The following is an 11,954-nucleotide window of genomic DNA, read 5'->3' on the forward strand; positions in this document are numbered from 1 at the left end:
AGTCTCAACTGTTAAGGAAGCCTGAACTTTGCCCCAAAGTGTAGCTTTCAAAGTGCTTCTCAACGTCGTCCCCACTTAGGCGAGGCAGCAATGGTGGGGAGGACTGGGGTTCTCCTTTCCTCACTTTGACAAGATTGTTATAATTTCCCTTGCGGAAAGGGAGAGAACAGAATGCTGTGAGCTTATTTCAAAATAATGACATTGTCCTTCTATCAGAAGCCCGTGGAGATTATTCTCTGGTCTTCACAGTGAGAACTTGGGTTGGGTTCCTGGTGGTAAAACTCACAAAGGTGTGGCGGCCTCCATGAGACTGAGCAAACTCCCCATGCCCCATCTAGAGCTTTTAACTTTCAAGCTAGTCTACAACGAGATTCAAGGAATTCACCAAAATTTTTAAATTTTTTTTAAGTATTCTTACTAATATTGGCTTTAGCAAGAGCTTCTAATCAAGAACTTCCACATAATAGTCTCTGATTCTATATAGGCACCTGTCTGTCTCTCTACTTTTTGAGGCAGTATTTTGCCTCGTGTCCTCGATACCATAACGGATCTGTTTGATTTTCAAATGTGTTGACTTACAGTGAGAATGGGAGAGCTGACTTCCAAGTTTTTACCCTACTGCGGAAACTGGAAGTCTTGACAAGCAACATTTAAAATAGATTTATTCACCAACGAAAAATCTTAAATTAGAGGTTATTGGCTTCCATCATCAAGAAGGGGAAATGTAATTCATTTTCCTATCTGCAAAAATGTAAGTTTGTTCTTCTTTTAGTGATGAAATAAAAACCTTTGTAGCATGCTTTAATATTTGAAATAAAACAATTTACCATAATTTAGAATATTTACAATATACAAATTAATTCTAATCTGTTTAGTATATATGTATGTATTTTAAAGCAGAATGGTTACAACTTTTATGACTCATACTGGCAAAAAGAGGGGTTTCCATTCATGTTATCACCATTACTACTCCTAGACCAGCTTGTACCTCTGTGCCTTCTATGGCGAGGAGACTGCTCAGTGACAATTGAAGTATTTCCCGTTTCTGCTCTCCTTCCACATGGACAGTCTCGAAGCAGTCAGAATCTGGCTTGACAGTCTGGGTGGCCACTCCGCAGGAAGCTGGAAAAAATTCTCAAGCCCACTGACGTCCCAGCCCTGCATCGTCAGGTGTTCCTGCCCTCCGTCACCAGGATCCAGGACTCTGGTCTCATGCCCCCTTAACCACAAGCCTCCCCGCCCCAGGTGTCTCTAACAGTTCCTGCTGGAGACCCTCAAGGGCCTCTGTTACTTCGGCTGGAATGACAGAAGCAGTCTCAGAATGATAAACTTGCCATCTGGATTTTAATTCCAGGTGTCAGATTTCCCAGCATCAGGGGTCGACAGCCCTACCCCACCGGAGACACTCCCTCTCCCACTTTCTGCCAAAACGACCCAGCCCCAGACCTGCATTCAGAGATCATATCCTTCCCCGGCAATACTTTTTCTAACAAGATCTCTCTGCTATCCATCCTTCCCTGTTGGGGCCTGGCTGCAAAGGCAGAGGCGTGCTTCCTCAGCGCCTTGCCATTTAATTCACAAACAGAAAATCCAAAGGTTCGATGGGACTATGAAGCGCTGCTCAGCCTCACCAGGAGTCAGAGACGTGCAAATTAAAACCACACTGAGCCTTCACTTTAGACACATGAGACTGTCAGACATCTGAAGGATGCTAACCAGAAGTACTAATCAGGACGTCAGGACAGCAGGAAGTTTTCCACACTGGAGGACAACACTGCTCTGTGAAATTAAGTATACGTGTGCCCCGTCCCCCAGCACAGCCCACTCCTGATGCATATCCAAGCAAAGCTCTCCTGCCCGCCTGCAGGGCGCCGGTAGGAAAGTGCTCATCATGGTGGTGCTTGTAGTAACCGGGAGCTGGAAGCAGCCTGGGTCCTTTAGCGGTGGTACTGCCTTCAGTGGCTTACTCGGGAGATGATTTAAGGAAGCACCACTATGGAAGTGGGAGAGTGCGGCAGGGGCTCTTGGAGAGTCAGGGAAGGATGCGTGATTGGCAGGTCCCTCTGGGGACAATGGAAGCTTCCTGTCACTGGAGAACACAGGGAGACACTGCTGCCCATGATGCCAGAGTAGTCCCTCCTGAGCAAGCGGAACACTGGGTACGGATGTTCCCGCTCCTCTCTTGCCAGGCTGAGGGCTCTTCCAGGGCCATTAGCTGCCGGCCCGTCTGGCCTGCCCAAGCCCAGGCCAAGAGACAGCATTTAGTGGAGACTCTCAAGTCCATACAGTGAGACACCGGGGGCACGGACTACAACTGTTAGTGCCAAAGGGGGAGCACAAGGCAACACTTGTGTCACGTAGGCACTTTTGGAAATAAACTGTAGAGGGAAGTGCATTAGAAACAGCCAGAGTGACTGACCAATATCATCAAAATAAAAGCATGAGCAGAAAGCAAACCAGTTTATATATGTCACACTCATCCATGGACATGACTTGGACACATCACACAGGGCCTCTAGGTGGCGTGAGTGGCGAATGGGACTGCAGGTCCGGGAGGAAAGGAAGAGAAACAGAAGCCGAGGGGCCTCGTGGAAATTCAGAAAGACGGTCGTAACCTGGGGGAGCGACTTAAGACACCCACATCCCTCTGCTCCTCTAGGTCAATGCACCTGGTCTCCCTGGATCCCCTCAAAACCCTCACCTCTGGGGTCACACACAGGACATCTGACTTGATGTCCCCTGAGAGCAGGAGCTGTGTGGAATGCAAGGTCCCGCCCACCACAGCCTGGGGCCAGGGCCCCCCAGGGAATTACTCTCCACTCCTTCAGTCGAGTCCCTCTGAACGAGACGTGCACGGGCCAGCCCAAGTCCCCGCCACTACAGCTCCCAGAGCTCCCTGGGGATGCTAGCGAGACTCTGGGGGTGGAGCCGTTCGCGGAGCCCACGAGGGCTGTTCCCGGGTTGGGCCCGGAAGTGGCAGCAGGGCCGTCAGCCTGGTTCCTGGTTGAGGTCCCAGTGCAGCTTGGTGAGTGACTTGTTTATGCTTTGAAATGGATTTTTTTTTTCCTATTGCAAGTGTGAGTCCCGGAGACTAGGCTTGAATTTCACGTGAGCCAGTTCAGGAAGTTTGGCTGACACACACAGCGTGGATCCTTCTGCTGTAAGTCCCGTACAGGGTGATGGGGGGGGGGGGGAAACAGACCCTGATTCAGACTCTCTGGGGTAGAGTCGCAGCCACACGATGACCCAGCTGTGAGGACGCGGGAAGGTCACTTAGCAGCTCTGACAGTCAGTTTACCCCTCAGCAAACTAGAGCTAAGAAGAGAGTTTACTTAAAAGGTGGTTGTGAAGATTAAAGTGTAGAAAAGAGAGCTAATGTGTAGAATGTGTGTTTCAGGGGCTGGATTTCCCTCTTGGATCATTGAAACAGTGATGTCCACCTTCTCTGTCCCCAGCTGTGTCCCACAGGGCACCGTTAGTCCCGCAGGCAGCAAGTTCATGACCATTCTTGCTCCTCCTGCATTAGCTGATCAGAAATTCTCTAATGACCCCAAACACCCTGTGAGGCTGGGTTGTGCTGCCTGAGAAGCTGTCAGGGAATTCTCAGGGGGAGTTTCATGACGATGATAGGAGGACCCTTGGGGAGGGTCTCCCGGAGACTTAATGACAGGGATCAGCTCTTTCCTTGTCAGGCAGACCGAGGAGGACGCCGGCCCTGAGCACAGACGTGTCGAATTCCACAGGAGAGAGGAGACGGAGGGGGCAGACAGCCCCAAGAGCGGGGAGCCCTGTGGGCTCTGCACTCTGAGCCTCGCTCCCCTGCTCTGGAGCAGGCCACGTAACAGCAACAAGCCTGCTGGCTCTTCTTTGGTAAACTGACCTTTGCCCTCCCCAGGGCCACATGTTAGCTTCTCTTTCACGAACCAGCTGACCCCACCTCCTCTCACTGACCAGGAAGTCGTGAACTCAGCTGTGTGTGTCGCTGCATCCCACTCAGTGACTCACTTCTGTTTGCTCTTCATTGGTTTAAAAAGTTCACAGCCAACTTTAAAAACAGGAGGATTTTCAGGTACAAATCTGAATTTCTGTTTCTGCTCAGGAGGGTAAAAAAGTAAATAAATAGAAAGAAAGAAAAGAAAAGAAACCAAAACCATTCAGAACTTCCTGCTGCCTGGGGCTCACTGGCTGCAACAGCTGTTTCTCATCCAGAAGATCACTGGGCTGGCCGCTTGCCTCTGGTGAGTGTGGGGGGCTTGTCGCGTCCCTGCAGTGAGCCTGGGCACCAGAAGAAATAAGGGACGGGGGTGGGGGACGGCATAGCTCAATTGGTAGAGTGCCTGCTTAGCATACATGAGGTCCTGGGTTCAATGCCCCAGTACCTCCATTTAAAAAAAAAGTAAATTAAGCTAATTACCACCCCCCAGCCCCCCCCAAAGAAAAACAGATATCAGAAGGGAAAGGAAGAGAAAACCACGGCACACAGGAAGAAAAGCCACTGAGAAGCACCTCTTAAAATTCTGCTATTCAACTGGGCAATTCCATGCCTAGGCATACCCCCAGGGAACTGAAACAGGGAGTAAACAGCACTGGGACACGGATGTCCTCAGCAGCACTGCGCACAATAGCTGAAGTGGAACCAATTCATAGAGTCAGGAAGTAGACTGGGGGCTGACGGGGGCTGGAGGAAATGGGGCGTGACAGGTACGGGATCTTATTTTGGGGCGAGTAGGGAGGTATTTTAGAACTAGGTAGCAGCGGTCGTCGCACGAAGTTCTAAATGTACTACAGGACACGAGTTGTTCACTTTCCTTCCGTGCTTTGTTTGAATCCACACCCTTAAGTAAGTCTTGTGGCCAAATGATCAACATCACTATGTTATTTACATTCTTTAGGCTTCAGGCTTCAGAAACTCAAGCTATCAGTCTCTGAATGGATGAATTAGTGGTTTGAATTGGAAAGATACATGGAGGAGTAGGGAAATGGAATCTCACAGAATTCTAGCAAGAAAAGCCATTTGCAGAAGTGAGCTACTTTCAGTGTGAGTGGGAGGTGATCCAAAGGGGGGACCATCAGAATTGTTCTTTTTTTTTAAAAAAAAAATTTTATTGCGTTATAGTCATTTTACAATGTTGTGTCAAATTCCAGTGTAGAGCACAGTTTTTCAGTTATTCATGAACATACATATATTCATTGTCGCATTCTTTTTCGCTGTGAGCTACCACAAGATCTTGTATATATTTCCCTGTGCTGTACGGTATAATCTTGTTTATCTATTCTGCATATGCCTGTCAGTATCTACCAATTTTGAAACCTTGAATTCCTTCAACTGGCTTCCTCTGTCTCTGTATCTTATCTTTACCTCACAGTGTCTGCTTTTTGCTGAATGTTGCCCTAAATTTAGCCCTTTATGACCTCTGCATTCCTGCGCTGTAACTTTTCAATTCTGCTTCTGCTCTGCTGTCTCATCTTCTGAATATTTCTGAATTTAAATTCTTCAGAAATGGAACCTCCATAGCTAGCTCATCCTTCGCTTACGAGACCACACCTGAGGTCCCTGCTGGCCTGTGGATTCGCTGGGACCTCTCAGTACCTCTCACCCATCAGGCAAAGACTGAAGAGATGTGGGAACAAACGGTATAAAATGTGGATGCCTAATGGCTGCCCCTTCTGGAAAGATAGGAGTCAGCCGCTCAGGAAGAGTCACAGGCATGGCAAGCTGGATTACAGACCTTCACTGAATAATCAAATGAAGAACCTGCTAGTATCAAATGTTCTGCTGGATGCTGAGCACAGTGTGTATGACACCTAAAAAGTACTGCGCAGTTTTCCAACACTCATAGAAAAGACATAGAAAGCGATTCATCATGTAAATGTTGATTAAAAAAAATCAGATTACAATTAGGATTATCCTGGTTCTAAAAATAAAATGTTTGTATGCATAAGAAAATATTCTTACAAGCGATAGAACGTGTGAATATGCTGAACTGTGGTTTTCTCTGGGTGGCAGGTTTTGGAGTCATTTAATTTTATTTTAATATTTTATTTATTCATCAGCATGTTATTTAATTACTTTATTTTGGCAGGGGGTGGGGCTGGGGAAGTAATCAGGTTTAATTTATTTTTAGAGGAGGCACTGGGGATTGAACCCAGGACCTCACGCATGCCAAGCATACTCTCTACCACTTGAGCTACACCAGCCCCTCTAGGTTGGGGTCATTTTAATCCCTTCTTAAGTCTTTCTGAAGTGCCTACATATATCTAACATTAAGCTTATACCAGCATTTTTTTAAATAATCTGGATTATAAATCTATTTTTATCAAGGGGAAAAAAAACAAATGGTTTCTTTTAGGTCATGTGAATTTCACATCAATTTTTAAAAATCTCTCCAGTCCTGCCAGAAATCCTGGCAGAAGGTACAGAAAATTCCACTCCTGTGCAGAAGTGCCCTTGTGTTGCTTGTAGCCCTGATTGTGTTGCCAGCATTTCACTCCCTTCCCCTGGACCCTCAGTTTAGTTCCTCGGGCACAGCACGGAGGACTCCATTCCTTCCCTCCATGGGAAGTTTGCTGTCCCCTCCCTAATTCTTCTGTCCCAGAGACTTCCTTTGTTTGGCTTTTACCATCTTCAGCTGAGCAGCTGTGTCCAGCTCCCTGGGCCTGCTCAGTGGTCCCCACAGTCCCTACCTGACTCCAGGCATGAACTCAGATCCATGGTGGAGACGCAGGGATCACTGAAGTACATTAAGGCCCCGCTGGCCAACGGCCTTTGAGCAGGGCTAGCCCAGCATCTCCTTTCCCATCCAGCAATCAAGCAGGTGCCCACTTGCCCTGGGGTGGGGGCTGGGGTGTGGTATAAATGCAGTGCGATGCCATGGCCTTTACTGGGACAGAGAAAACAAAAGAGAAGGAAAAGGATGGGAAATGAAATACAGAGAGAGAGAGGGAGAGATTGGAGCCAGGTACTAGCACTCTTAAGATCCTTCTAGGGGGAGGGTAGACCTTAGTGGTCGACTGTGCTTAGCAGGCACAAGGTTCAATCCCTAGTACCTCCATTTAAAACAAACAAACAAACAAACAACCTAATTACCTCCCCCGACACACACACACCAAAAAAAAAAAGATTCTTCTATTCAGAGACCACCAGTGTTGTCACCACCCCCTGTGGTTGTACTTTCTACACTCAGATGCCCACCCCATTCATCATCCTTCCCCTTGTCTTTTGTGATTTTTACGCGCTTGCTATTACTTACGGCCCACAAAACTGTATTTTCAAGAGAGGTCACAGTTTATGTGTTACTATCTCTTCTGTGATTTCTAGAGCTTGGTCCAGGAAGAGGAAGTTTCTGAGACTTCTGAATTGAAACTGAAAATCAACCTACTTCCATTTGCTTTAAAATGTATTAAGTGCCTTTCTGAGAGTTCTCAGTAGATGCTCTAAGTCTGGTCTCTCTGTCTCCCTTGAGTGTTCCCTTATATTAAACATGAAGCTAAAAGTCAAGGGTAAATCCCTGCACAGTGATGCTACAAATCAATATATAAGGCTAGTTGTGTCTTCATTTAGGTATTTTCCTGGCAGCTCTTTTCTGTGTCCTTTCAGCACTTCACTGTGAATCACAACAAAATACCCCAGTCATATTTGGTTACAAGATGTTTGCACCCAAGTCACTAACAGAAACTGGCTTCTTTTGAATCGACCTGAAGTTACTAAATTCTAACTCAGCATTCTATCTTTAAAAAAATAAAGAAAAGGAAAGGAAAGAAGAAAAAGAAAAGAAAAACAATTGGAAACAAATTATGACATTTGAAAAGAAACATAAAATAATTTCTCAGTAGAAAGAATAATGTTCTAACCAAGCATCAAAGAGCCAGGCCAACCCTGCTGATTCCATCTTTTTGCAATGACTTCACCTCTTTTCCTCACAGATTCTGGGTTGGGACCAGAGAAGGTGTGGGCTTGTTCTCTGTGTGCCTGGGTGGTGGTCTTAGAGCTTGTCTGAATGTTGAGAAAGATGCCGTTATCAACATTATGATATCAAGAACAGAAAGTTGGAAACTGGTGATACAGAAATGATAGCTAGGTCAAAAAGAAAATCGAAGGATCTGAAAGAAAATGGTATGAGGGGAGAAAAGAGAGATGCTGAGCTTATTGCCATTAAACCCAGGGGAAGACAGTTAGTATCATGTGCCTTAGACTGGGCCGCGCTACAAGGCAGTTAGTCTTGGTGTCTGTGTACTGCTTTGCAAGAAAAGTCTCAGAAGATTAAAACTGTCAGGTAACAGGTGACAAAAAGTTTTTTAAATAGTCAGACACATCCAAACCAGATGTCTTCTGTTTCACATCACCCACCTCCATGTGTACCCAGCACTGCTTCCGGATGTAGAGGCGGAAGAACTTCTGACGTGCTCCGGCTAAATGCCACTTGTTCTTTCTGTGTCTGAGTGGTAGAGGTTGGGGCTTGTGCAGAAGTTGAGAAAGGACACTGATGCATGTCAGGATGAGAAGAAATAAACTTAACAGATTGGGGAAAATCACGTGGCAGACATCAAGAATAGAGAAAGCTGGAACACAAGCGAAATGGAGAGAATAGCTGGTCAAAGAGGAGAAATAAGAGAATCCAAAAGAAATGACATGAAGAAGGACAAGAGAAACACATAGCTTAGCACCACTGACCTACGAGCAGGGCCCTGCGTAACCTGTCACCTCAGGCCACGTCCTCTTACCAGTGTCCCAGGGCACCACTGTTACAATCAGTGTTCATACCGGGTTCGCACTCCGGTATCAGGGGACAGAAACCTAACCGATTCCCTGTGGGATTTTACAAAAGAAGAACTTCTTATTTTTTCTTTTTTTGGCTCATCAGCATGTCAAAAACTCCTTAATTGAGGTCTTTTCTCATCTTTCCTTCTCCCGCTTTTATTCCTCAACTCAATAAATTCTTTTTTTTTCCCTTTATGGCTTCATGTTTTTCCACTGTACAGATGTTCTACAAATTTTTTAAACCTTCTGTATTGAAGTCTAATTGATTTACAATGTTGTGTTAGTTTCTGGTGCACAGCAAAGTGATTCAGTCACATATATATGTCTTTTCTCATATTCTTTCCTATTATGGTTTATTACATGATATTGAATACAGTTCCCTGTGCTATACGGTAGGACCTTGTTGTTTATCTCTTTCATATGTAGTAATTTGCATCTGCTAATCCCAAACTCCTAAACTGATCCCTCCCCACCACTTTCCTCTCTTACAATGGTAAGTTTGTTTTCTGTGTCTGTGAATCTGTTTCTGTTTTGTAAATAAGTTCATTGGTATCATTTTTTAGATTCCCGATATAAGTCGTATCACATGGTATTTGTCTTTCTTTCTCTGACTTACTCCACTTCGTATGGTAGACTCTAGGTCCATCCATGTTGCTGCAAATGGCATGAGATAAATTCTTGGTTGATATTCTTCTTCAACAAGTTCTCCCAGTTGCTTTGAGCAAATATCCTACGAGCTTCAGGCCCTACAGCAGAAGCATCTGCTTAGGCTTCATCAAAAGTCCCTCAATAGAGTCTTACTGACCCGACTTGGGCCACATGCCATCCACAAGCAAGGCAGTGCTCCTAGAGCAAATGTGCTTTGAATTGGTCCTACCTGGGTCACGTGTCTGTCCGTTCAGCTCAGTATGTACAGCTCACTCTGCATAGCCAGACATACCAGTTTGATAATGGTGCACTTGGCCCAATCTACTGCCTTCCCCTACTGCCTTTCTCACGGTGACTTCTCATCTTGGAGTAAAAGCCAAAAGGCCAGGTCCCATGTCAATCCATGCTCCATCTCACTCCCTGTGTCCCTGCCATCCTGACTTCTTTAACATTATTTCCTTACTCTAGGCAGTTTCCACTTGAAGGCTTTCATTCATTTTTGTTTCTTTACTTCCTGAATGATCCTCCCCACATATGGACATGGCTCTTTCTCTCACATCCTTAGAGTCATCGCCAGGCTTCCTCTCATCCACTTACTTGAAATTCAAGATCTCTCTGGGCACATCTTAGCTTCCTTCTTGGCTTTATTTTCCCCAGAGCACTTTTCACAATCTAAGAAATTGTATGTTTTATTGATTTATTTGATTCACTCTCTGTGCCATATCACCCCTACTAAAATGTGAGATTTTTGCAGGCAAGCAATTACTAGGTCAGTAGTATATTCACAGTAGAGTTTTAGTGAACTATTTATTGAATAAATCAATAAATCTGCATGTGAATGAATATAAAACTTTGAAGAACTTTGGGTAAGGTTTAGCTAAAGGGGAAATTGAGTGGGTTGAGTACCATGAATACAGTGTCCTCTATTACATAATTTTCCTCTTTCTATTAGGAACTGCTTATAAACTCTATTCTAGTTGATACCACTATGAATGTCTTTTCATTCATCACCAAGAAAACCACATGTAAGCTGTCTATCATTTCACTCATCATATAGTCTGAATTCCTAACTTCTCAGGCTTAAAACATGGGAAAAGTGATAACACTTTTCTTAAAAATGGTTACTGACATGATTACGTGAACTGACGCACGTGAAGGTGATTAACACAGCAAAAGCACACCAGAAACGCTTATGGTGATAGATATTTATAAGCACTGTTTATATTTACAGTTTTAAAAAGCATTTGCTATAAGTAGGCTGATCAAAGATATCTACGTACAAAAGTAATATGTTTGTTTTGCTTCCCTTGCCTTAGGGTATCATGAACATCGACGCGTATTTTGAAAGAATTGGTTACAAGAACCCTAGGAACAAATTGGACTTGGAAACATTAACTGACATTCTTCAGCACCAGCTTCAAGCCATTCCCTTTGAGAACCTTAACATCCATTGCGGGGAAGCCATGGAATTGGATTTGGAGGCCATTTTTGATCAAATTGTGAGGAGGAAAAGGGGGGGCTGGTGCCTCCAGGTCAATCATCTTCTGTACTGGGCTCTTACCACAGTCGGCTTTGAGACCACAATGTTAGGAGGGTATGTTTACAACGGTATAGCCAACAAATACAGCAAGGCCATGATTCATCTCCTGCTGAAGGTGACCATCGATGGCAGGAACTACATAGCTGATGCTGGGTTTGGACGCTCTTACCAGATGTGGCAGCCTCTAGAGTTAATTTCTGGAAAGGATCAGCCTCAGGTGCCTTGTATCTTCCGCTTGACAGAAGAAGGAGGAATCTGGTACCTGGACCAAATCAGAAGAGAGCAGTACATCCCAAATGAAGAATTTCTGAATTCTGATCTTCTGGAAAAGAACACGTATCGGAAAATCTACTCCTTCACTCTTGAACCTCGAACAATAGAAGATTTTGAATCTGTGAATGTATTCCTTCAGGAATCTCCAGCATCTGTGTTTACAAGCAAGTCATTTTGTTCCTTGCAGACCCCAGAAGGGGTTCGCTGTCTAGTGGGCTCCACCCTCACCTACAGGATATTCAATTATAAGGACAACATGGATTTGGTGGAGTTTAAGACACTGAATGAGGAAGAAATAGAAAAAGAGCTGGAAAGTGTGTTTAATATTTCCTTAGAGAAAAAGCTGGTGCCCAAACATGGTGATAGATTTTTTACCATTTAGGTAGGCAGAAAAATGGCCTCAATATTACTTCTAGTGCTGTAACTTTTTATTACAAAATCTTTTGTTGTATATAAAAGTAGAAAGAATGAAATGATAAATGTCTGTTTATCACTTAGTTTATCAGCTATCAAGCAGTGACCTGTCATACTTTCTCAATGTTCCCACGTTATATTGAAGACATCAAATCATTTCACCCATAAAAATCAGCGTATATAATTAAATAACATTTAAAAATGCATAACCACATACCTTTTCAAAATTGATAATAGTAAAGATGTTTTAATGATGGTCTATTGTTTCCAGAGGAGAAATAGTGATTTATGCTAGAAAACCTTTCACAGTGGTTCAATTTT

The 11,954-nt window shown here is 44.5% G+C and overlaps 1 protein-coding gene across 3 annotated transcripts in view; it reads left to right on the plus strand.

Moving 5' to 3' along the window:
* The window catches only part of LOC102525084 (arylamine N-acetyltransferase 1), a 133,024-nt gene extending 121,292 nt beyond the window's left edge, over positions 1-11,732 (plus strand). The window contains exons 1-3 of one of the 3 annotated variants that reach the window (XM_031691581.2): positions 2,967-3,025; positions 4,100-4,238; positions 10,723-11,732. In XM_031691581.2, the coding sequence (XP_031547441.1) occupies positions 10,729-11,601 (873 nt within the window). In that variant the 5' untranslated portion in view covers positions 2,967-3,025; positions 4,100-4,238; positions 10,723-10,728 and the 3' untranslated portion in view covers positions 11,602-11,732. The other 2 variants (XM_072950139.1, XM_031691583.2) reach the window with 2 other exon arrangements.
* Positions 11,733-11,954: the final 222 nt, after the last annotated feature.

This window comes from Vicugna pacos, chromosome 26 (assembly GCF_048564905.1).
Source record: "Vicugna pacos chromosome 26, VicPac4, whole genome shotgun sequence".
Lineage (NCBI taxonomy): Eukaryota > Metazoa > Chordata > Mammalia > Artiodactyla > Camelidae > Vicugna > Vicugna pacos.